Consider the following 26308-nt stretch of genomic DNA (forward strand, 5'->3'; position numbering starts at 1 on the left):
AAAGGGAAAGAACAACAAGATTTATGAAAAGAATGATACCAGGACCTTCGGCCTGCGCAATTTATGGGGGATTTATTACCTCTCCCCAGGGCTGAGGATAGTTCTTTCTGATGTAATGGACACTGGTACTGAGAAAAGGTGCCCAATGAGTGTCTTCAGATACTTGGCGGAACAGCCCTGAAACACCAGACAAGAACAACATTATTTCATGTTAACTTTTTTAATTGATTTTTAATTTCAAGTAACAAAACATACCCATACAAGTAAAACAGAGCTTAGTAGCTGTACAGAAAAGAAAGAAAAATAGCATTGGAGGGTTGAAGTTTTAGACGCTCCAAGAAAGCCAATCAAATGAACATGTCTCTCCATAAGGTTTGATAAGTCGATGGAGGGTGAAAACCAATTTCAATTGTCTTAACAAAGTCAATAAAAGCATACCATGTCATTTAGAAGGGGTGAGGCCCCCCTCAATTGATATTTCTTTCGTGAAACGGTTAATTTGTCCAAAAGCATAATGTCCCATACTTGCAAAATCCAGGCTTCAAAAAGATTTGAAATTAAAGTTTTCCGATTTTCCACAATCACTAATCTAACTGCAGTTAATAAATGAAGGATGAGGTCTTTATTGATTATGATCATAATCCGCGGAGTAAAACATGACAATAGGGCTAATTTGGGGTCTGGTTGCAGCAATTGTCCCATCATTTGATTGTTTGAAAAAACTTTTTCCCAAAAAGGAATAATTTTTAGGTAAAACCACCCCATGTGGATTGGAGAGTCGGTACTTCATTGCATTTCCACTAGCAAAGGTTGAGTGTGTTGTGCTTAATTCTATACAGTCTGGCTGAGTACATATACCAGCGATGTGCTACATTTAAAGGTTTTTCTTGGAGTTCTAATTGAGATGGATCCAAATAGTAGTTTATTCCAAATTGGTTGCCAGAGTTGTTCCTCTAATTCTTCTCCAAAATATTTTCCCCATTCACGAAAAGTTGGGCCAGTAACCCATAATATAAATTATAAAGCATATCAACCCAAGATGCACTCATACCAAAGGAACATAGAATTGTAAAGAGAGATTGCCGGTTTAAATGATCAAGTGCCTTGACTGATCTCCTCTGCCTGCACCTTTTAAAGTAGCCTTCTTTAACCTTGGGTCCCCAGAAGCTCTTGGCCCGCAACTATAATTATTCTCCTCATTCCTCCTGCTGTGTTCCTTGGCATTCATTGTTTGAACAGTGGTTTCTTCTCTTCAGACTCTCCACTAGCATAATTACAATTTATATATATGGACTCCTAGCCAGTCAGCTAGTAAAAATGCATTAAGAATCAGGCTACTTGTCAGTAGTATGGTTTGGGGGGGGGCAAAAAGAAAAAAACCTAATTTCTCCAACCATTTATTACCATTCCTGCAGATACCAGAATAAAAGGCATCAGGATACAGGCTTCCAGCCTGATAGGCATCTTGGTGGGTTAGTATCAACTGGACAAGAGGATGGTGAAGAAACAGCAATAAAAGTAAGAGAGAAAAGGGAGGGGGAAGAGAGAGAGAATATTATTAGTTGCATATTACCAATATTTCAAATACTAAAACAGTAAGTACCGGTACTTAATACTCACATCTAGGTATTGTTAAAGTCACTCAAATACTGTCTCTTAAATACTCATAAAAAATATTAAAGGTAAATATAACAAGGTTTTATATAGTTTGGTAAGGATGAACAAATGTCAATTCTTTTACAATGGGGTGGCTAACCCCTAGCCTATGGTCCGGACAATGTTTGTAATGTTACAAAAATAAAAGGCATGGAAGGAGGCTCAGTGCTGGGGTGGGTGGAGAAGGTAGCAGAAAGAGGAAACATTTATTTAAATGCTTTTTAATGTTAGACTGCTAAGTTTCCTACCTTGCGATAATTAACATTTCCTTCTGGGCTGCTGAAAAATTCCAGAGCTCTGTGAGCTAGAAAAATAACATGACATTAGCTTCCTGATGGCTTTTGAAAAACAGGGGGTCTGCAGTACTTAACTGGAGATCACTTACCATCCTCTGGGAAATATGCAATTCCCTACAGTGTCCAGATTTTGCTGCATGATCGCATCCCTTAATATCGGGAAATGTCAAACAACCTTCACCTACTGGTTTTCAAAGAATATCAAGAGATATCCTTAACTTACTTACCCACACACAATCTATTATTTTGCCATGACAAAATTTATGGAGAAACAGGTAATGGCAAATTTGTAAATAAACGTAATCCTGGCAGTATGTTTATTTTTATCATGGTTATCCTACCCATTCAAGCAGTCTTTCAATTTGACCATATTGCTTAACCCTAATTTCACTTGTTGAATTAACAATGTATTGTTTTAAGATGCCTTATGCAAAAGACTAGAACAAAAGCATGAATAAAAGAAGTTAAATGCCTGAATTGCCTCCTAGCTATAAACTTTGTAGCTGAAAATTCATTACAAAATGAATTGCAACTGAAGCCTCCGCGGGTAAGACACAAATTCCACAATGAAATATATTTCTAATTCTTAAGCTACCCTCTCCTCTTGATTTCTCAAATATCGGGCAGATAAATTATAAGGTAAGCATATAATTTTTTTAAGACTTGAAAGCTCAGAAAACATTTAGCATCTAATTTCTGCATATAAAAATTACCGGTAGTCCTGAAGGCTAAGATACTCAGATTTTTAATATGTTTGATTGAAGATAGCACACATATGTGCTGTTTTCTGTTAATAAAATATGCCAAGTTTGCATTATGCTGGTATCATTTCACCTTTTCTAGATACATGCAGCCCTAGCCTTGCCAGCAGTTTAAAACAACATGGTAATCGCAGTGTTTTATTCAACAATTGCTGCGTATCCACCCCCCTTAAATAACACTTACCTGGTAACTAAAATGGTCAGATTACAGAAATTATCTGTTGTGATGCTTCACAACACTCATGCCTTTATTATCAAATCTTACCTATTTCAATATGTGTTGACAAGCCACACGGTGTACCTTTACGGCAAAAACTGCAAAGTACAGCTAGAACAGACCAGACCTTGAAAGCTTCCATGTTGTGGATATTCTGGACTATAAACCATGGTTTTCAAGATGCTTTCAATAGGAGGACTGTGACCTTTGAAATATGGGCTACAGTGCATTTCTTAATCAAATATGTGACTGGCACATAAACTAAAGCCCTCACGTGATTTGGAAATGTGTTGCCAGTTTCCCCTGTATCAGCCAACAGATCTGAGACAAGAATCGGTCCCAACGAAAGTTAATATGATGTCGCTTTTCCATTGATATCTGTGAAATGATGCCTAGAACAGAGAAAGGATATTATTGTATGATGTTTGGCAACTGCGTCCGTCCGTCCTTCCTTCCTTCTCTCTCAACGCATCATTGTTCATTAAACCGTTCCCTGCTAATGCAGGTGATATCAGTAAAAATAATATTTCACTTAAAAACAACAACCTAAAATACTGATGATTGTGTCTCATTCTGTTAATGTCCATAATACATGCGAGGTTTGCAATACTTATGAATTCTATCTAAAGGAATAAGAACTTTTAGTAGCAGTTAACCCATTGGGGGGAGTTTTACTACATTCACAAATGTTGCTGCTGATTCACACATTATATGGGAACAAGTACCAAAGTACCAGGACCAAAGACTGTACTCACACAGTCATTCTTTTGGTATCATCCATCAGCTCCAGTACTAGGGGAAAATTCTCCCACTGCTGGAACAGCTGCCCCTTATGAAAGCTGAGGGGAGAGGAGGCCTGATGGAGCTAGCCCATGGGTAGGCAAACTAAGGCCCAGGGACCAAATCCGGACCAATCGCTTTCTCAATCCGGCCTGCGGATGGTCCGGGAACCAGTGTGTTTTTACATGAGTAGAATGTGTCCTTTTATTTAAAATGCATCTGGGTTATTTGTGGGGCCTGCCTGGTGTTTTTACATGAGTAGAATGTGTTATTTAAAAGGCATCTCTGGGTTATTTGTGGAGCATAGGAATTCGTTCTTTCCCCCAAAAAAATATAGTCCGGCCCCTGACAAGGTCTGAGGGATGGTGGACCAGCCCCCTGCTGAAAAAGTTTGCTGACCCCTGAGCTAGCCCATCCCATATGATGCTGGGGCTGATGGGAGGTGTAGTCTGAAACATCTGGAGGGCACCTGGTTGGCAAAGGCTGCTGTATGCACCGCCGCAGCTGTGTTTGACTGCACCCATTCCATCAACTGGGAAACCCAGCATTATTACACTGGCAACCACATTATTATCTGTGAGGAGGTGGGGCAAAATGTTTTTAAATGGTCAGGTCACAAATTTGGGGGAAGAGAGGGGCCTCTTACGATACAGCTGTCAGCCAGCTCCAGGTTAAGAGACCCAAACTGAGGGCTACCCCAAAGCAAAGGACAAGGCAGTGCCTTCCCATGACTGGGCAGAAACCAGCTGGAAGGGCAGCTGAATCTGGCTTCCACACAGGTGAAGGGGCAACATCCTCCACTCTCCCTAAGGGGAGCAGGCTAGCTTAAGGGCTGCAAGACATACACAGCTCTGCTCTCAAGCACTCTCAACTCTGGTTCAACACTGCTTACACTTGACTGGCAGCGACTCTCCAGTTTCAGCCAGGGCATCTCCTAGCTATTGCCTACACTGGCTGATGGCAGTGGCTCTGCAGTGCAAGGTTTCCAGGCAGAGGGCATTATTTCCCAGCCCTACTTGGAGAGGCCAGAGTTGATCCTAGGACTTGCTGCGTGCCAAGAAGATGCTCTGCCACCGAGCATCCTCCAAAGCGCACGGAGACATGATAATGAAACAGACGACGCAAGCTTGGGCTACAGGCGAATCTCTCCAGCAAGCAAGCACGGGAGAGTGGCTTAAAGACAGGGGTGCCAACCTGAACAATATATATATGTGTATGTATATATATATAAATACACATACTGCTCACTAGCTGAATGGCAATGCCATTGAGGAGGGCAGCCCCCTCAAATATTTTAATGGAGGGGGGAAGCAAAGGCACCTTGGTCGCTAGGAGTTGGCTCCTATGCTTAAAGACCACTAAATCCTTGGATGAGCACGGCCCCAAGTGCATTGGCACGGAGTTGCAGCGCTGCGCAGTTCTCTGCTTGGAAGCAAGTCCCACCGAGGTTTTGCTCCCGAGTAAGCGCGAGTGGCGCTGCAGCCTTCAGGGACTTCGCTCCCGAGAAACCCGCCTGCCGAGGAGCTCCACGCTCGGCGGGGCCTTCGCCTTCGCCCTCGCCCGCCCCCAGCTCCACCCTCTCCGCTCCCTTCCCCGGCGCCGAGGCCATGGCGACTCGCTGGGCGTCGCTGGGCCTCCGAGCCCCGCTCGCTCGCCCTCCTCCTCCTCCCCCCCGCCGCTCTCGCTTCTGGCTAGCGGCGCCCGGCGGCGTCCGCCTGGGCAGCAGCAGCAGCAGCAGCGCCGGCCCGGGCGCAGGGGCGCTGGCCAGTTCCCTGGTGCGCACCGGAGGCTTCGTGGGAGGCCGCTGGGTGCAAGCGGCGGCCGCCTTCCCCGTCCGGGACCCGGCCAGCGGCGCGGAGCTGAGCCGGGTGGCGGACTGCGGGGCGGCGGAGGCGCAGGCCGCGGTGAGGGCCGCCTACGAGGCCGGCGCTGCTTGGAGCGGGGCATCTGCCAAGGTGAGGCTTGCGGGACGCGGGGAGAGTTTCCAAGGCAGGGGGAGCCGAGCATGCAAGAGCCCCACTCCAGGCTCCTTCCTGCGCCTGTGCGCAAGAGGGATCGTTGCCCGCCGGCGCCTTGTTACAGCTGTTAAAAGAGAGAAGCCCGGCCTTCCTTGGCATGTGGCCACCCACCGGCATCAGCTGTAGGTCATGGGCAGCCCCACATAGGCGAGGAACGCGCGCGCGCGCCCTTCGAGACGCGCCGTGGGGACATCGGGACAGGGTTATGCAGAAGGCGCCTGCCCGTTCTGGAGAAAGGGAATGCTCCTCCTTCAAAGAGACTCCCCCCCCCCACCCCCCACCCCCCAGGGTTTAAACTCAACCAGAGTTTGCGCTGAAGAAGCAGCAGATAAAGGAATGGGTCAATGCTGCTTGTTGTTATTTATATGAAGCAGTACAAGCCCCACTCTCTTGAGGGCCCCCAAAAAATTGAAAGGAAAAAAAAACACACCTGGATGTACATTTCCAAAATATAAGATGAAAAACAAATAAAATAAAACCTACATACAGCAACAGTGTTTTGTGTTTTGTAGACTCCTATGATGTTAGTAATGGGCCCCACCTGATAGCCTGCTCCCTAAAATATCACTGATTTGCTCATTTATATAGGGTGCCTATATTCTGCATGTGCAAATGGCTTTAGATACCTATTAGGTTCATAAATTACCATACAGCATATATTCAACACAAAAAACAGTGACAATTTGTTGTTGACAAAGGACAGCTAGACATATAAAGGGCCCCATTACCTTCAGTAATGAAATATTTGAGGTACAAAGTTGATGGGCATTGCCACTCAAAAGGTGTGTGTGTGCCAGGTCTTGTGATCAATTAGGTGGGGTGGGGCTTACCTGTCCCCATCCCAATATTTTATTCAAGTTGGCACCCCTGGTACAGAGTGTTTCCCCCCAACCACCAAGGCGTCACTGACAGCTAATGGTTGTTGTTGTTTAGTCGTTTAGTCGTTTAGTCGTGTCCGACTAAACGTTTAGTCGTCTCCGACCCCATGGACCAGAGCACGCCACGCCAGGCACTCCTGCCTTCCACTGCCTCCCGCAGTTTGGTCAGACGGATAGCTTTCCATAAAATATCAAGCATATTGGCACAGTACACATGTATGTTTTTCTTGCAATATAAGTGGTCCAGAGACATATTGCTTGAAGTCGTATAAAGCTATGCATATAGTAAGTTCCACTGCATTCAGAAGAGTTTTTTCTCTAGTAAATGTGGTTTGCAGGGTGGCCTTAAATATATAGGCTTTATTTAAAAATATATAGGCTTTATTTTTCCTTTCTAAGCTCCAAATACCTGTATTTAGGGCAGATTTGAAAAAATATCTACTGGGGTAGATAACCAGCTGTTGTATATACATTATTATGCCTTGGGAATGTCTCATGGGAAGCAATTCATAAATGAAGTAAATAATAAAAAAATAACTTGCACCTTCAGAGTAAAGGAAATCCTTTATTTGTTCATTTGTTTCCCCATTAACTACATTCCCTGGGGTACTTTACATACAATACGTAAGAAACATGGGGAAATCATACATGTATTAATTATAATACTTAAGTTCCATCTTTGAGTGGAGATGCATAGGATTGTGCTTTTAACCATTTATATAGAGAAATGTATAGAAAAGTGCAAACAGATTCTTGCTCAGTTCCTAAGTAAGAAAAGTAAGAAGTAAGGTGCACTCTGATATTTGGGCCATGGAATGCAAAATCAAGCCCTTGGCACTTCTTTAAATAAAATTTAATTTTATCGACTTTTGTTAGTCCTGTTAGAATTGAACCTGAATCTACTTGCAGGATTATTGGGAGACAAGCAAATTTAAATACTGTAAAGCATGCAAGTAATATTGGAGTAACAATGATTTTTGCACTTGGCAGTGATACTGCTAAAACACTATTTCTTTTTCAGGAAAGAGCTGCTTTACTTCGTAAATGGTTTGATTTGATGATAGAGAATAAAGATGACCTTGCAAGGATCATAACAGCAGAGAACGTAAGTATAAAAGGGGGGGCATATATTCCTCAGGGATTTGGGGCTGAATTTCAGGAAGCTAGTTACAAGAATTTCACCTAGAAGATGAAGCAGTCAATGGGTGCAGTTCAGACATCATTCCATGTTGCAATATATCACGACAAATGCAGAAACTTTCATGTGTGACTTTTTGAAGCTCCCCCCCCCCCAAAGTAACGCAGAAGACCTGATTCCGAAGAATCTGCTTCTAAGAAAGTTTGTGTAGAGTTGCAGGTGCAAGCTTGTTTATTTCTTTTAAAATGTTTTAACCTGCTTTTCCTGAGGTCAAAATGGCCACAGGATATTTAATCAACCATCTAGTAATCTTAAATTATGGATGTGTTGCTTCTAAACATCTCAGAAACTAACTTCACATCTTCTAAAATAGTTAGGTTTTATGTACTTAATGAAGGTTGATGAAGGAGAGCAGTTCCAAATCTCTACATAGATGTTATTCCATAGCCTTGGAGCACTCAGTTGTGAAGACCATGTTTATTGCTGCTGTTCTAACATTGTGAAGTGAAGGCTCTTGGAAGAAGGCCTGAGTAACTGAACATAAACAGTATGAAAGGCTGAAATATAAAGTAGATGCTACAAGAGAAATAGGGAGGTCCAACCTCATATTTCCCTCCTAAAAATAGTTCAGGGGTCTACAGGGAAACTTCTAAGGAGACCGCGTGAGGGGACTTTACCCTTTCATGCCAGGTAGCTTCTCCCTGGAAGACTCCATCCATCCTGCCATTTTCTGCTTAGCAGTGCTTAGCTTTTTTCTCCAGGCAGGTAATAAAAGTAGGCAAGCCCAGCTGAAAAGTAAATTGCCTAGTGGACAGGATTTTTTGCAGAGGAGAACTAGCAGGCTTAGGAGGGGGGTTAAGCACTCTGCCCACTAATTCTTGGTTGCGTGCATCCTACGATGTACATTATCTTAGCAAATATGAGTCTAAATCCACATTTCATATATGCAGAAACTAACACTTCGACTCTTAAGGTTTGTATCAGACAGAGGAGGACTTTAAAGGCAAGTGCCAGCACTTGGAAGGCAGCTGGACAATAAGTTTAGACATTTTTAAAATCGCACTTTAGAATGAAAAACAAACGTGCTCACACAAATCCTTCATTGTAATCATTTTGGTGGGGGAGAGACGTTTTGTAGTTCTCTGCATGTGAATGTCTGCATTCTGAATCATTCACAGGGGAAACCCCTGAAGGAAGCACAGGGTGAAATTCTTTATTCTGCTTCTTTCTTGGAATGGTTTGCTGAAGAAGCTCGGCGCATTTATGGTGACATCATCCCATCTTCTGCAAAGGACAGAAGAGTTCTAGTTCTTAAGCAGCCGGTGGGAGTTGCTGCCATCATTACTCCTGTGAGTTCAGCTGACTGTTTAAGTCAGACTTTTACTCTAAATATTCAAAAGAGGCATGATTAGTGATGCCCTGAGGCCAATGAATTAAAATTCTTACAATGAAAACTCAAATTTTGCACACAATATGCAGGTTTTAAATGTGTTGAAATATATGAAATATATGCTAGGTAAAGGTAAAGGACCCCTGACAGTTAAGTCCAGTTGCAAATGACTCTGGGGTTGCGGCACTCATCTTGCTTTACTGGCCGAGGGAGCCGACGTTTGCCCGCAGACAGTTTTTTCCGGGTCATGTGGCCAGCATGACTAAACTGCTTCTGGTGAAACTAGAGCAGCGCATGGAAACGGCGTTTACCTTCCTGCCAGAGCAGTACCTATTCATCTACTTGCACTTTGACGTGCTTTCGAACTGCTAGGTAAGCAGGAGCTGGGACTGAGCAACGGGAGCTCATCCCGTCATGGGGATTTGAACCACTGACCTTCCGATCGCCAAGCTGATGGTTTAGACCACAGCGCCACCCATACCTATGCTAGGACTTGGGGATAAACGACAAAGAAAACCACACTAGCTACAGAAGCATCACTCGCTGGAAAACTCACCCAGTCCTCTTTTTGCTTTCTGAGCTTTCAGCAAGTACTGTAGCACTCTCGGGCTTATCCTGTACCTTGGCATAAGTCTCTCAGGGTAAGTATAAATATCTGTTAATTAAAACAGCCCACAACTGGAAACAATTGCGCAGGAGCAACTAAAATTAATAACAGCATAAAATTAACAAAATTTAAAAGCTAGCTTTTAAGGGATGCGAGTGGCGCTGTGGGTAAAACCTCAGTGCCTAGGGCTTGCCGATCGTATGGTCGGCGGTTCGAATTCCCGTGGCGGGGTGAGCTCCCGTCTTTCGGTCCCAGCTCCTGCCCACCTAGCAGTTCGAAAGCACCCCTAAGTGCAAGTAGATAAATAGGTACTGCTTTATAGTGGGAAGGTAAACGACGTTTCCGTGTGCTGCGCTGGTGCTGGCTCGCCAGAGCAGCTTCGTCACGCTGGCCATGTGACCCGGAAGTGTCTCCGGACAGCGCTGGCCCCTGGCTGCTTAAGTGAGATGGGCGCACAACCCTAGAGTCGGACACGACTGGCCCGTATGGGCAGGGGTACCTTTACCTTTACCTTTAAAAGTTAGCTGAACACAATAGAAGGCATTTTTAAGGTCACTTTAAAAGTCACCAGCAAAGGGGCTACATCTGCAATTCTATGATTGTATGCAGTTCCCAGGGAAGTGAATTTGAGATGTGGGGCTATTGGTAGGCTCGCCAAGTCTTCTTTCTGGTATCTGCTAATCTGATGGTTCTTAGTGGCAAGTCAGAGAGCAGGACCTTGGTGTCCCTACACAGTAACTACACGATTTTCCGCAGAGACATGGGATTCCAAACCATTCAGTGGAAGTTAAGGTCCCATTTAGTTGGTGGAAAGGAGAGTGGCTTTTATAAATGGTTTGATGGTATCTAGAAGTTGCCAGGGTCTCAGGAGCAGATGGATCAAATAACAGCCAAGGATCTTAAAAGCTTTCTATCTTGCTAATTTCCCCCTCAAATTTCAGAACTTGCCAGTTGTTTTATTGCACCAATGTGCACACAGCATTTAAATGCACCTGTTTCTTCAATTTAGTGGAATTTTCCGAGTGCTATGATTACAAGGAAAGTCGGTGCTGCTTTGGCAGCTGGCTGCACAGTGGTGGTGAAACCAGCAGAAGATACACCCTTATCTGCTTTAGCACTTGCTGAGGTGAGATTTTTATATTGATGAACAGTGGATTAATTATTACTATTTATTGCACTTACTAGTCATTTTTTTCTAAGTCACTCTGAGTTATTTGTAGAATAGTACAAAGACTGAAACCAGTATAAAGCTAAAAATGGAATAAAAATCTAAAAGCATTCATATACACTATATAATAGGCAGATTAACCTTTTGGTTATTTTTAAAAATAAGATTATTGAAATTATGTGTGGTTTTTAAATGCTTGTGACACACTTGCAAGAAGACAAAGCTCAGCACCATCTTCAGCCTGTTATTTATCATTATTATCTAATTCTAACCTTTTGTTCAAATGAACTGTTTCATGCCACTATTTTTTCGCTGCAGCTTGCAAATCGGGCTGGAATACCTGCAGGAGTGTATAATGTTGTTCCCTGTTCTAGACAACAGGCAGTAGCAGTTGGGGAAGTGATGTGCACTGATCCTTTGGTAGCCAAGATCTCTTTTACAGGCTCAACGGCTACAGGAAAGGTAAGCTTCTCAATGTCGGCTCGTAAACTGCTGCAAATTTGTGGCTAAAATACATAGCTAATATGCAGTTGCTAATTGGGTAGATGTTATCTTGTCTAGTTTGTTTTGTTTGTTTATAATATTTTTATTGATTTTCATTATAACAAACATCACATTAAATAAAATAAACATTTAAAATAAAATAAAAAAGAAATAAAAATTAAAAACTTCACAGTGCTGTTTATACATTCAATAAAACATCCAAATGTGGGATTTCTCAAATTCCTTGACTTCCCTCTACCCCCTCCCGTGGTTCCATTGTTTTATGATTAATTCATGCATGCCCATGTAATATTATTCATCTAATTGTATCCAGTTCTATCTTTTATCATAATAATGCAAATGTTTCTTAAAATCCTGCTAATGTATCAACTTGTATACAATGCTTTGATATATATGCAATAAAGACTTCCCATTCCCATTTTTAAATTTGTTATTGTCTTGATTTCTAAGTTTCTCTGTTAATTTAGCCATTTCTGCATATTCCATTAACTTAATTTGCCAGTCTTTTTTGTTGGGATCTTTTCCCCTTTCCAACATTGGGCTATCAATATTCATGCTGCTGTAGTCACATACATAAAAATATATCTATATCTATATCTAATCTTGTCTTGTCTAGTTTGACCCTTACTTCCATCCCTTGAAACTCAGTCTAAAACCAGTAGTCGTTTTCCATTCACTTACATAATTGGATCAACTCATCTCAGACCAGTGTCTTAATGCATGCATAGTGGTATTAAAAAGAATGGGACTGTTTCAAAGATTCACATCTATTACTTTAGAGAACATCCCATGTCCAAGGCTGGGCACTGTGTATAATTAGGTAAATTATACTGTGGTTTTAACATTTGTTGGAAGCTGCTCAGAGTGGCTGGGGCATACTACTACTACTACTACTACTACTACTACTACTACTATTTATTATCATCATCATCATCGAAAATAAGCACTGAAGACTTTGAGATCTACATTTACTACTTAGATTAGAAAAATGAGTGGGTAGTTTAGTAGGGAACTCGGGATTTCAACTACAGAGTATTCTCCTGGGATTCAAAAAAAGCTAAGTGTGTATAATTCATCTTTGTAGGTGTACAGCTTTCTGTGTTTCCTGTGTACTTGCAGATATTGCTGCGCCATGCTGCTGGCACTGTGAAAAGGGTCTCCATGGAGCTTGGAGGACACGCTCCATTCATAGTGTTTGATAGTGCTGATGTAGACAAAGCGGTAGCAGGAGCTTTGGCTTCCAAATACAGAAATTCAGGCCAGGTGAGATTAACCTCCCCTGTTTCCCCCCCCCCCCACCACCACACTTGCAGATAATTTGAGCACTGCTCTTTTACAAAGTTGGTTATGCCTTGTACCGGGGTGGGGGGGGACACAAGCAAAGACGTTTCACCTCTCATTCTTGAGCTATAAAAAGCAGATGTCATAATAATAAGTCTGACAGTTCAGAATACAACCCAGCTATAATTAAGCAGAGTTCAGTTACAGTGGGACCATTACATTCTGATTTACTTAGAAGTGCTATTGATTTCAAGGGGAGTTTATTCATGCTTGGATGGAAGTCCAATTCTGGGACACTTTGAGTCTACACTAACTGTACAGACTAAACCCTTGGCTTTAATTTGGAGGGCAATACTTAGAACTTTTGCCTTTTCCTTTACTTTTAACCTCTCTTGTGGTTAGCTAGCGTTGCCCTCTGAAGACTTCTGCCCTCAGCATTCTTCGCACTGCAACCTAGTTTGAAATCCAACATTGTTGCTCATGAAACTCAGTTGTGTTGCTGATGAAGGTAGAAACCAAAGCATTTGCGTGTAAAACGGAATGTTTCCATGCCTCCCATGATACACAGCTGAGTACAAACAGAGCTCAGTAGGATATGTCCACAAATATTAATTGCACATTTCATAGTTTTATGTCAATCCTACTAATGATTTTAATCGTTTGCAATAAATTTTTAAATACATTATGTATTTTTACCATTCCTTATTAAAATTTGATTCTTCCTGATTCCTAATTCTTCCAGTCAGTTTTGCCATTTCAGCATAGTCCATCCATTTTATCTGCCAAACTTTCTTGGTAGGGACTGTATTTTCTTTCCATCTCTGAGCTAGCAGCATCCAGACAGCTGTTGTCGCATACATGAATAATGTCTTCTGGTCATTTGGAATCTCTGCACCTAAAATTCCTAAAAGAAAAGCTTCTGGTTTCTTATGAGAATGCTTTCTATAACATTTTTTTCAACTCATTATATAGATCATCTCCCAGAATGCTTTTACCACTTTACACATCCGCCACATAGGATAAAAGGTTCCCTCTTTCTCTTTACATTTCCAGCATATATTTGATCTTGATTTAAACATTTTGGCTTATTTATTAAATTTCTACCCCATCCTTCCTCCCAAAGGAGCCCATGACATTAAACAACAAAGCACTAGTGTATGCCTAACTGAAAACAAACACGATTTCTTTTGACTTTAGACCTGTGTGTGTACAAACCGCTTCTTGGTGCAAAAAGGGATCCACGATGCATTCGTAGAAAAGTTTGCACGAGCCATTAAGTCAGAGCTACGTATTGGCAATGGCTTTGATGAAGGGACAACTCAGGGACCGCTAATTAATGAAAAAGCTGTGGAAAAGGTAAGTGTTTTGTTTTTAATTTTTTTGTGGTACGAAGAGGTATTGCCAAGTTACGTTTGTTGGCTGTGCCAATGGAAAAATAATGAACTACAAAATTCCACTTGGGATATGAAAACCGCCCTTTTATGGGAGAGCCTAACACTGCACATGCTTTCTTTCTCTTAGGTTGAAAAACATATTCACGATGCTGTTTCCCAGGGAGCGTCCATAGTTACAGGAGGAAAAAGGCACAGTTACGGGAAAAATTTCTTTGAACCGACTCTTCTCAGCAATGTCACAACACGCATGTTGTGCACACAAGAGGAGACTTTTGGTCCTTTGGCCCCAGTTATGAAGTAAGAGTTTATTCTGCACATTAACAAACTTCAATTATTACATCATAAATGGCAATTTCTGCCAGGGATACTCTTCTACATAATGACTCCTGCTAACCTTACCATATTATACACTGGGAGGCAAGATGGATTGTGATAAGCATGTTTCAAATTTCTATCGCAGAAGTAGTTCACAACAGGAAACAGCTGACATTTCTCCTACTTATTACATGCGACCCTCCCAGACAATTCCTGGATTAAGGATCACGCTTCCAAGTATAATGTTTGAATTGGCAAGGAACTGTCCCTACACAAATATACTCTGCGATAGCCACAATTGTCGCTGTGTTTTTTGGAACCATCGCAGTCGTGGAAGTGCAATACAGTTTACTCATATAGTGGTGGCTTCACTGCTAATTCACATTTCTCAAAGTCAGTGACAGTCAGGAGGGATTATGTGGAGCAAAACTATCTGGCTGGCAGTGGGGAACCTTCCCTTATTTTATATTACCATGTATAAAGACAACAGCACCCCTTTCCCAACTTCGAGTAGAAAATTTGCACAGACTGTGTCAGTCATTTTGTGTTTCTTTATATATTTATGTATATAAAATATAATCAGGTGCCACCTTAGATTTCTTTTGAAAACTTTAGTAGTATGCATCCCAGGCATAATCTTGTTACAATTATTTATGTGGATAGCCTGAGAAAGGTAGGTATTTCAAAACTATGTCAAAATACAATAAAAGGCTTATACCTTTAATTTCTGGTCTGTTAGCGCTTTTCACAATCTTTTCATGATCATTTTTAATGTGTCCTGAAGTTTGCACAAGTGTGTAAGAATGAAGGCACTTGCCTCTCTCACAGTGATGCCCACATTCTAGCTTCTCTGGTTCCTCAATTTCATTTTTATTTCTTATATAGCTTGGGTAGGTAGTGCTTGAATAGAATTTCCCCAAGGGGTGTCCTGAGGGAAACTGTTCTGGATGTGCTAAAATGTTGCAAATGTTGACTTACTGGGAAGTCTTGTCTCATAGCGTGGGAATATAGTTTGCATTATGTGTGGTGAGGCACACCACCAACCCTCTTCTAATATGTTTCAAACACTATGGCGTGACCTGCATGTCAAAATATATTTACATTAGGTCTCGCATTTGCTTAGATATATTCTAGCAAATGCTCAGTGAAGAAATTACATGGTGGTTTTGGTAGCCATTCCCAACCTTTTTCTCTTAGAGCAAAATTTAATGTCACCAATGGACTTCACTTCCCCAGATTCTGGACTGCATGGTCAAAGACTGTATGCAGCAGAGAGGTGTAAAAGTCTCTATTGTGCAAGCAAATAGCCATTGTTGGATGTCACCTTTAGAAAATTCTTCCCCATTTCCCCACCCTGTTTTATTTTAACCTGATGAAACTGCATAGGATTTACTAATCTTCCCAAAATCGGTGTCATTTTTAAACATGCAAATGTATTGCTGATGTTGGGAAACATTGTGTAACTTTTATACTAGCTTAATTCATGGGAAGTTATGGAAATCTGTGTCCATCGAGAGAGTGGGGATGCCATCACGAATTTCCCATGGGAGAGGCCTCTAATTGCACACCACTTGCAATAAAGCAGTTCTTCCATTATTATTTACATCTCCTATTCATACTTTTGCAGGTTTGATACAGAGGAGGAAGCTCTGGCCATAGCAAATTCAGCCAACGTGGGCTTAGCAGGTATGTGAGTTCTTAATACTGCAAATCTACAATGCTTAAGGAGGCAAGATGGGGTATGGTTCAAGCTGCCAGGCCACGTCTTGACTTTACTATTTCAAGCTTAGAAAAATGACCTTTCTCCCTGCAAAACAACAAACAAAAAACTCCAAACTGTTTTCTATTCAATTTTTCAGGTTATTTCTACTCCCGAGACCCGGCCCAGATCTGGAGAGTTGCAGAGAAGCTCGAGGTTGGGATGGTGGGCGTTAATGAAGGCATCGTGTCTGCCGTGGAGTGCCCTTTCGGTGGCGTAAAACAATCTGGGTTGGGAAGAGAAGGTTCAAAATACGGTATTGATGAATATTTGGAAATAAAGTATGTCTGTTTTGGAGGTTTATAGTAGCCATTTGTTAGGAGTCTAACCTATTCAGAATGCCTAGAAAACAACCCTTTGGGGGCATTCATAAGCTTTAGCAGGATCATTTGTGATTTTTCATTCCCTCTTAAAATGGAAGTAATAATGTTTTTGTAGAAACGTCATTACTTGTAAACATGACGATACATATAGAACAACTCTGGTATTCTGTGTACACAGGTTGTAGGAATATAGGTTTATTTATATTACCTTCTTAACCATAACGCAGCGACAAATAATGTTTCAATTCCTGATTGTGTTTCAGAGGAATTTGGAAAACTTTACTAATTAAGATGTATGATTTACCTTGAGTGTCTGTTAGGGGGGAAAGGCAGGATAGAAATAAATGATTTTTGGAGAGTAGCAAAGTAGGAGAAAGATACTCATTTACCCTTTCTCATGCGCTGAGCCAGGTGTGAAATAACTGAATAATTGTGCCAAATGTTGACTGTTTCTTTTTCTAATGTTTATATTATTTTCTGGTTGCCTGTCTTAGGGCTTCTAGGAAATCTTTTCTAGGGAAAGATGTATTGCACTTTTTCATATCGTTCTTCAGCTCTTGGCTGGAGCTGAAAAATGGCCTTGAAGGTATATGCACAGTTCCGACAGAATCCTCCCTATTACTTACAATAGGACTAGAGCATCTCTAAGGAGATACTTGTGCTTTGCTCCTAGCAGCTGAGCCTTGTGACCAAATTATCATGCATTAGTACAACAGCACAGAGATATGAACATAAACTGTTTCGGGGGCGGGGGGGGGGACATTGCGTCTTGCAAAAGCTGTAATGCACTGAGACCAACTTGGACCAATAGCTCCACAAGGACGTAATATTTATTTGAAGCTCCACAGCACACAAGATCACACCTCCATAGCCCATTACACTGCTCTAGAGCTCTGTTTCCTATGTCTATTCTTGCCAAGAAATATTTCTTCTCTGAAAGACTTGTCTGATCCTCCATGGCCCTCCTCCTCATTCTGGAGATTACAGAAAGCAGTTAATTTGGTACAAGAGAAAAAGCTTAAGACCTGGGGGAAAGTGGGGGGGGGGGCTATGTGGGAGGACTTTAAAGCTTCCTTCATGAAGCTATTTGAGTAACAGTGGCATACAGCTAGAATCCCAAAAGTTGTTTATTTTACCACCACAAGTTAAGACTTTTGATGGCACAAGATAAAAGCACTTTTGTGCCCTTCCCGGTAAGCTTTAATGTTACCTGCACGTGCTCCATCAGGCCTTTTCTGTATGAGCTGCTGTTACGTTTGAAAGATAAAAAGATTTAACAGTTCTGCTTTGCTACTGCTGCATTCAATTGAACATGCACTTTATTTACATTGCAAAACTTCATTTGACATTTTGCAATAGGTTTTCAAGTGGACTTAGCTATGCAAACCCCTTCCCTGTCAAATCTGCTTGCGATCCAAAGGGCTGTTCAGATGAACCAAAAGGGCTTGGAACAAACATTTGAGGTCTTCCTTAAGTGGGAAGCTTCTGCCATTTCACAGACAGTTCTAAGAGACACCACTTGGCTCGAGAAGTAGTTTGCCGTGTAGCCACGAGCATACAGCATTCAGGAGAAACATAAATCCAGATCTCATTCGGACACACACAACTAGTCGCTTGTTTCTCCCTATTTTCATATGTGTTCATTAACTTCTAGAATTGACATGGGTCAGCTAAGCTTATTTTGGATGACTTTGTACTACAAAACATTGGTTCTGCTGTATTATATTAAGGATAGGTTAAATAGTGGCACTATAGTGACTCCTGAAAAGCACATTATGTAGCACTAATTGCTATTCCTAAAAAAAAAAAAAATTACAACCAAGATGAAGCTTGGTCTGTAATGCCAGCAAACTGAGTAGTTCCCGAAGAAATCACTGTCAAATGGGACTGAGGAAGAATAATTAATCTATATAATCTTACATACTTTTTAAAAAAAAACCAGCAACAATAATTTTTACATTTGTGGGCATATAGGCTAGTACCACAGACAAGCCTAGAAATGCTTCCTGTTATATTATTTAAGGCAGTTGCTCTACATGTAACTCAAAATCTGAAACACACAAACACAAATACAAAACTAAAACAATCTAGGGATTCAATATAGCCCAAGCTTGTCAACGCTCCTCTTTTGAGGAAAAAGAAGCAAAACATTTGAGAAGCACAAATTGTTCAAGTGTAACAATATACTACTAGCCCAGGGGTCTGCAACCTTTAAGACAAAAAGAGCCACTTGGACCCATTTCCGAAGAAAAAAAAACTGGGAGCCGCAAAACTCGTCATTATAAAAATAACTTTTTTGTCACCTTTTTTTATTATTTCTTTGTTTGACCCCTCAGAATTACTCCTCCTCATAGAAATAAACGTTAAATTAACAAGTTACCTTTTTTTGTGTGTGTGTTCTTCACTCCCCTTCAAAACAGTGACCAGCGTACATGCCCCTTTCAATGTAGCAGGCGGGCGGGAAGGTGACGTCGGGACGGTGTGTGACTAACGCACGCACCACCCCCATGCAACGTCACAGCCAGTACAGCACCCTCCACAGTGGGGAGTGTCGGGGCGCACAATGCGCCTCCTCCCCTCGCTAGTATCCGCCCCGGAGCCGGGGCAAAGGTGTAAAAGAGCCACATGCGGCTCCGGAGCCGCGGGTTGCAGACCCCTGTACTAGCCTTATTGGAGAAGTTTTCTCTTGGGGCTGGATCAGCTAAGTTTTAATACGCATTTGTATGGTACGTTTACATCAAAAATAACAAAAGTTATTATTTGTTTGTATACAGTAATTCATTAACAGAAGGTGATACTTGAATTCTTACATTTCACTTTTGTGTGTAGATTTGCTTTGGGTGTTGGGAAAACAGCTGTGTGTAATAAATGTTTAACTTTAAAACTGGTGGACATTCACATCTACTGTCAGATCTGTGACATTTTGTAAGCGTATTAAAAAAATAAAAAAATCCTACATTGGTATGAGTTTTCTTCAACACAGGGCTGGAGAAGTTGTGACCCTCCAGATATTGTTAAACTCCAGCTCCCAGTGAACACAGGCAAGTGTCAGGTATGATGTGAGTTTGTAGTACCATCACCTGGAGGACCAGGCAGGTGCACTATGTCTGCCTTGGACACAAAATGGGAAAGCCACTTATTTCATTGGACCAACTTCTGCTGGTGAAAGGATATGCAGGCCCTCAAGCTGCACAGACAACTTCTAAAAGACACAAAACCAAGGTTCCTAAAGCTGAACTATATATTGAGAAAAATTGGTTACACAGGTTTAATATATGTTTGCTTTGTGTGACTTCATGTAAAAAACAGTTGAATCGCTAATTGTTCAATACCTGAGGCACATGACACTTTACTCTCCAGGGGTAAAAATCATCGCAGTGCCTTAAAACTTCTGTTTAGCCCATTCTTCTTTGTTTACAGCAACATTTGGGTTAAGCCCCTAGCATGAAATTTAAACCTTTTTTTTAACAAATTTGTGCTTATCTTTGCATTTATCATGAAGGGAGTGCTGATGCACACACAGAAACCCGATGACAATTGGTTCTTGTTCAGTAAACATGCTTTATGAGCATTGTTAGATATTAAGACTAGGTGATTTCTGGCCCACACTTTCACTACACAGTCAATGGAGTTGAGCGCATCTGATTTACTCTCAGCACTTCACAAGGGAACTGAAGGAAAGGAGTTAAAACTTCTGGCACCGGTTATTAAATCAATGTACCCACAAAAGCTGCGGTTTTCAAAGAACGTGGAATGATTTTGCAAGCCTTTCTTCAGCAAAATAGATAGAAGAGGGTCAAACTGGTGGCACATGCTATGTGCCACCAATTTCTCCCAACTTCTCCCAAGTGTGGCATCCACTCACAAGGAGGAGGTAGCAACAGGCTTGAAATTTTACTCAGATCTTTCCTTTCTTCCAGCAACTTGGGCTTGCCAGACAGGAAGTCTGCCATCCAAATACTAACGTCCTTTACTGCAGTTAGGTTGCTTCAGACAATGCCTTGAGTCCTTTGAAAAAATGATTTCAACTCCACTGCCTTACCAAAGCAGATGTCACAAAAAACCCTTTTCATCAACCCTCTTATTTGCTAAACTAAAAGTGACTGGAAGGAGATGGAGGCTATAGCCGCACACTGCTTTTCTTTTTAATAACTCAAGGTACATTTGCATACTGGTGTGTCTTTGTACAGATGCATAGCCACTGTTTTCTAAAGGAAACAACAATATAAGGTAGCTTTCCTATGTGCTCCTTGTAATGTAACAGTCTTGAGCAATAACCTTTTATATGGAAACCATCTCCACCGATTTGAAAACCCTTTCACCTAACCCATGTGGCGAGTTAAAATACGTTATTGGTTAAAGAAATGAAGGGGAAAGTCCACCGCGTCCATTTCCTTTTCTACTATGCTGGAAGTTTATCATCCTGTCTCCCACCAGTATAGTTTGGGGAGGGGGTGGTTAAGGAGGAGCAGCATAGCCTTAGCACGTGTCGTTCCACTGCAGCCTCTTCATTTATCTGTTCTTTGAGCTGTAGCTGAAGGAGACACCATTCTTCATGGAACCATTCATGGCATTCCTTGGGTTCTCTCTCTCAACCTTCTCTCTGCTGAAGATGGTGTCCTGGTCACTGTCAAACTCTGACTCTGAAACCATCAGGCTGGAATTGTGTTCTGTGCTTCTGTGCTTTATACCTGAGATAGGGAGGAGACGGGAAGCAAAAGATTCTTTACAACGTCTGCTTACTATTTGATCTCTGTTAGCTCATCCACAACGTCCAATTAAGGAAGTAATGTTACGTCTTACTACCATAAACCATCACCCAGAGCCACACCACCACAAGCAATCCAACATGAACATGGAGCGCTAACTCTTTCTAAAGAGGAATACTTTCCATGCAGTGTTCCAGGTGACATGTAAATAAGCCTACTGACATCACTGCTAGAGTCTGCTGCTCCTTCTGTTATGATCCAATAGAGGAGTGGGGATGCTACTCAACTAAATAATTAGACAAGCACAAGGGACTTCCTCCCACACGTGCCCTGTACCGTTCCCAAATCTACTCCAGAGGGTTGAGGAAACTCTCAGAACAGTTTTACAGAGGGAGCATTCTGTTGCACAGATTAATCCTTGCACTGATTCTGTTGCACAGATAAATCCTTGCACTGATTGAATCAGTGACTTTGTACTACCACACACATGCCCTGTGATACCCATTATCAAGGAACACAACTGCCTGTCCTTAGGACGCAAGCAGTAGCTGCCATTCACCTCTGATGAGCATGTTGACGGCAATATTTATTGGCCTGAACCACAACCAGTTCAGACCAACTTCAGTTGCAGCAGAAACAAAAGGAAACAGCATGATTTGTTGCAGAAAGGTGGGGAAGAAATAATTGAAAATAAATACATGGTGATTTTTTGGTTCCTTGGCAGGGAAATGCAAGTGCTATTGCAACTTGGGAGATTTAACATGGCCGGGACTTTTTTTGGAGACAGCCCGCTCCATCAGATGCTGTCCTGCCTTAAAATGTGAAAGCGCCAGATGCATGCGAAAGAAAAGTCTGTATTAATAGCACAAGAAACAGAAAGTCACATACGAATTGTAGCAAAGGTTGGAAGACATGAAAAGAAAAAGGGGGAAAGAAACATACCGTATTTAGGCCTGAGCTCCATTCTCTCCTGATCATCTATATTATCCAAAATTGTGTATTTTGTTTTCTTTCTTATTTTAGTCCTCTTTCTGCTAAAAGATGAAATATTCCACTTAAAGCTGGGAAACCAAGTACCCATTTCCCCCCCCCCCCGGTGATATTTCCTTAGGAACCACCCCAACCACAAACATCATGTAAACCAAGGATGAAATACTAGGCCTCATGATTCTTCCTAGGCCATACCCACTCCCCAGCCATACCCCACTCCCCTCACCATTTTATTTTATTTTTTGGTACCCTGCTTGAGTGTTTATGCCTGACTAGAATATTTCCTTGAACTCTGATCCTGCTTCTTGTTCACCTGGAGTGTGTGGGAATAGAAAACATGGACTTTCATTGCTCAACCCATTTCTGCCTCTTGCGTACCCGCCTCTGCCATGTTCCCACCTTCCCTCAGAAGGTTGACTGGAAGGGAACGTGACTCTTAGGCTGAAAGGGTTCCCCACCCCTGATGCGTGCCTCCTCATTTCAGCATCATTCATGCTGTCATACTTGGGGCCACTTCAACAGTGTAGCCACCCACAGACATGACCCCTTGGTGGAGCTCCACGTGGAGAAGCCCGTTTACAAGCAACCAAAACCAAAGGCGTTATACAGGCATGGTTGAAAAACTGTTTTCGACCTGTACAGGTGGTTATTCACACAGATCGTTTATTACATGGGAGCTGCGTCTACACCATTATGCTATGGGCAGCCACATATCTCTTATGGTTGCCTCACCTCAGATTAATTGGACACCCCTTAATTCCCATTAGCCACTTGCCAAACTCACAGGGTGGTTAATATTCTCCCAAACCTATCAGTAGATGCTTCTGAGTACAAACAAAGTTTCTACTCTATTTCGGTGACTGTAGAACTAAGGGATGTTCATATCGAGCTTCATTAGAAATCATTTACCTTTTGCAACAGCAGATGCAGAGCCAAACGAACCCCGCTATCAGCACAATCAAAATGAAAGCTGATGCCGTTACATAAAGTACACTCCACTCTAGAAGGTGGAAGTAGAATGTTCAAAGTTATTAGAGGAACCATTAATGCACTTATCCATTCAATATGGCAACATCACAGATCTACTCTATTCAGCGTCCCTGCCTGAAACACTTCACCCGTTTCCTCTCAACTCACCGCAATTACTCTCTCCGCTGTTAAGATACCTCTGTATCAAATTTTCCATCCACAGCTGATAGCAAATGCAGCGCTTCGTGATAGGGTCGCAATGTCCATGTCCGGAGCACTTTAAGAGGCAACCTATAGCAGCAAAAAACATCAAAATTATTATTATTATTATTATTGCATTGTGCTTTGGTATTGTTCTGCAGCTTAACGCGAATGCTACGTACCAGCTGTGTCAACGCGAAGAACTTTAAAAAGCAAGAAGTCCGGCTTCTCCTTCAAGAGCTGCAAGCGTAGATTCTGTGCAACATCTGCTGCCTTCATCACTTTAAAAGGATGGCCATTCTGAACACAGAACACAACAGCTGTGCTGAAGAGAGGATGTATATATTGTAAATAACCAGACTATAGCATTCAAATGGGCTGGCTTTTCAATTTAAGAAATATTGTCACAATCAGACTGTTTGACTTGGCCTTTGCATAGCCCCTATTCCGGGATTCGGTTCACTCGTGCAATGGCAGTCACAAGGACAAATGGTGCTGCCAAGCCCTGCCCACTTCAACCCCATTTTTACAGCCCTCTATGTGCTCAAGGGCAAACTCCTGAAGCAAAGAGTCTCCTGCACACACACACAGGCTCCCCATGCAAGTCAGACCCTGACTGTGCGACAGGGAGAAATGGTCGGTGATTTTAATTTTATTTCTCAGTTGGAAACACAGACATCGGCTGCCCACTTAGCTGTTTGAAATTACACAGGCCATAACACAGCATGCATCTTCTACAAAGTGGGCAACCTTCTCAAGTTTTAGCTACAGAACAATGGTGTTTACATATCCCAAAGCATTCACACATGTTAATTAAAAAAAAAAACAACAAAACATAAAAACATCCCTGCTGGATGAGGCCAAAGACCATCTAGACCAGCATTCTGTTCTCACAGTGACCTATCAACTTATTATCTTGACTTTGCAAACTTTAAGGGCAAATATGGTTTGCTCAGTGTTAGATTAAGGTCACTAGACGCGAGGGGTGTCCAAAAATTGTAATGAAAAGAAAAACAAGTGGGAATTGCCAATGTTTGGTTAGTCCCATTTCTGGAATAGAAATCAATACAGCAAACTCAGTCAGTATTCTCTATTGTTGCTCTCAGTGTGCAAACAATACGTAACTGAGACATCCCTTCACCCTTTGCATTGTGTTTCCTGTGCACGGAAATGAATGGGGTGGAATAAATTTTTTCGTAAAATTTATACACCACTCGACTGTGGGCAGGGAGCCCTCAAAGCAGTTTATGAAAAGATAAAACAATAAACTCGAGAACAACTCGCAACCATACTTAAAAGCAAACAGAAGCTAAAATACTGAAACAGATTAAAATTACCTCGACTTTCTGGACATCCGAGGAGCCTTGTCTAAACAAGAAGGTTTTTAGCAAGCGCCGAAAACAGTTCAGTGAAGGTGCCTGCTTTGTCTCAGTAGGCAGGGAGAGCCAAAGTGCAGGCGCTGCCACACTAAAACAATCAAGTTCTTGCAACTTGATTGTTGCAAATATTATGTACATCTGCAGTAGTGTATATTCCACCGATCGGAGTGGTCAAGTGGGCACATGTGGGGAAAGGCAGTCTTGTAGGCAAACTGGTCCTAAGTTGTTAAGGGCTTTATATGCTAATAGTGGCACCTTGAACTTGGCCCATTAGCAAACCAGCAGCCAGTGCAGGTCTCTGAGCACTCCTGTCGGCAATCGTTCTGCAGCATTCCTATGAAGTTATTTTGATAGCGTAACAACAATGTAACTTATGTCATTACAGTGAGTTGAATAGCATTGTTTTTGGCAGAAGATGAACTGCAATGGAATGGACAGTGCTGCATGTGAAAAATACATAGCGGAATGGAAAATTATACCTTCTCGCATCCCTGCTAGTGGCTCATGTCAGTGAGTCAGCCCAATTTTTTTTATAACTGCTCTACATATTGCTTGCCATCGAAACAAAGCTTATTGGTCTGTAGTATTTTGGGTTACATCTATTTTTGGTATCTCTGTACCTGATATCAGAATAAGCATGTATCTTCTGAACTTTAATATCAGAATCCAAGACGTTCAGGAGCATTGCTAGCTGCCGCACAAGTGTGTCTTTCTGTTGTTCAGTCAGCTGGCCAACTCCAACTTGCAAGATCAGTTCCACAAGTCCATTTTTCTTAGGATCTGTGAATGCAAAAATAATGCTTTTCATTTGGAGCATGGCAAATGTTGCCTTGACATGTGGATGTCAGGTTTCAAAATTAGTATTTACTACAAATTTCAGTTGGCAATAACAAACAGGGAACATGCAGGTTCCAAGCAGATATTTATCATGTGCTGAATACAAAGTTATATTCTCAAATGCAGCACATGAATTTCAGAGGGAACTATGTTATTCCCCATCTCCCTCCGATTTGTCACCCATGCCATCAGAAAATGCAGGTGGATTAATTTATAAAGGTTAGCAAAATTTAGCAGCTAAGCAGAAGAGCAGAAAGGAAATGGAGTATCAAAAACCCAGAAAACAAGGGACCAGCAGGATAATAAAATGAAACGCATCATGACTATCCAAATCAGTATTTGCAGGTATGTGAGAATACAGCATAAAAAGTAATCCATGTTATTGCTTATGAAATCGGAGGCCATTTTTTCATAGGTTTGCTGAGCAGGCAAAACAAGGCAGGTCTCCATGAGACCAGGCTTACATTTACATTGTACTTCTCTTTTCTACCCGCACACTATTAGCCTGTCAGGATGCACCTTGATTAAAAGCAGCTAACCAACAAATAGAAGCTTTCATCTAGCCACAACATAGGGTAGAATTTGGCTCAAAACGATGGCCACCTCATCAGGGTCCTTTATTGCATTACCATACAGGCCATGTATGCTCTCATGAAGAAAACATGGTGGTAAGGATCAGAGAGCCACCAAGGAAGTGTGCTGGCTATGGCAATGAGAGGAGGAAACAAAGTTTTGGCT

General features: G+C 41.8%; 3 protein-coding genes across 7 annotated transcripts in view; 1 reads left to right on the forward strand and 2 right to left on the reverse strand.

Annotated features, from left to right (window-relative positions):
• GPLD1 (glycosylphosphatidylinositol specific phospholipase D1) overlaps nt 1-5960 on the reverse strand; it is a 26720-nt gene extending 20760 nt beyond the window's left edge. The window contains exons 1-5 of one of the 2 annotated variants that reach the window (XM_079983768.1): nt 5840-5960; nt 2979-3322; nt 1905-1960; nt 1405-1483; nt 80-177 (exon numbers count right to left, since the gene is read on the reverse strand). In XM_079983768.1, the coding sequence (XP_079839894.1) occupies nt 80-177; nt 1405-1483; nt 1905-1960; nt 2979-3072 (327 nt within the window). In that variant the 5' untranslated portion in view covers nt 3073-3322; nt 5840-5960. Of the gene's footprint in view, nt 1-79; nt 178-1404; nt 1484-1904; nt 1961-2978; nt 3651-5839 lie in introns of those variants that run through there. The other variant, XM_079983769.1, reaches the window with a different exon arrangement.
• ALDH5A1 (aldehyde dehydrogenase 5 family member A1) lies at nt 5207-19441 on the forward strand. Its single transcript, XM_079983772.1, has 10 exons — nt 5207-5665; nt 7628-7711; nt 8923-9093; nt 10751-10867; nt 11228-11371; nt 12533-12676; nt 13892-14050; nt 14216-14385; nt 16031-16089; nt 16263-19441. The coding sequence occupies exons 1-10, from the start codon at nt 5318-5320 to the stop codon at nt 16466-16468; spliced, it is 1602 nt and encodes a 533-aa protein (XP_079839898.1). The 5' UTR covers nt 5207-5317; the 3' UTR covers nt 16469-19441.
• The window catches only part of KIAA0319, a 36705-nt gene continuing 28815 nt past the window's right edge, over nt 18419-26308 (reverse strand). For all 4 annotated transcript variants that reach the window (XM_079983761.1, XM_079983760.1, XM_079983759.1 and 1 more), the window contains 6 exons: nt 25354-25513; nt 23537-23679; nt 23322-23444; nt 23094-23184; nt 22137-22228; nt 18419-21176 (listed from right to left, as the gene is read on the reverse strand). In XM_079983761.1, the coding sequence (XP_079839887.1) occupies nt 20998-21176; nt 22137-22228; nt 23094-23184; nt 23322-23444; nt 23537-23679; nt 25354-25513 (788 nt within the window). In that variant the 3' untranslated portion in view covers nt 18419-20997. The remainder of the gene's footprint in view (nt 21177-22136; nt 22229-23093; nt 23185-23321; nt 23445-23536; nt 23680-25353; nt 25514-26308) is intronic.

The sequence above is a fragment of the Podarcis cretensis genome (genome assembly GCF_951804945.1).
Source record: "Podarcis cretensis genome assembly, chromosome: 7".
Classification (NCBI taxonomy): Eukaryota; Metazoa; Chordata; class Lepidosauria; order Squamata; family Lacertidae; genus Podarcis; species Podarcis cretensis.

Excerpts from the sequence above, each read along its gene's own strand:
- ALDH5A1 (XM_079983772.1), top strand. The coding sequence starts at position 5,318 with ATGGCGACTCGCTGGGCGTCGCTGGGCCTCCGAGCCCCGCTCGCTCGC. Across the intron at positions 7,712-8,922 it reads GGATCATAACAGCAGAGAAC|GGGAAACCCCTGAAGGAAGC; the intron begins GTAAGTATAAAA and ends AATCATTCACAG. Across the intron at positions 16,090-16,262 it reads AGCCAACGTGGGCTTAGCAG|GTTATTTCTACTCCCGAGAC; the intron begins GTATGTGAGTTC and ends TCAATTTTTCAG.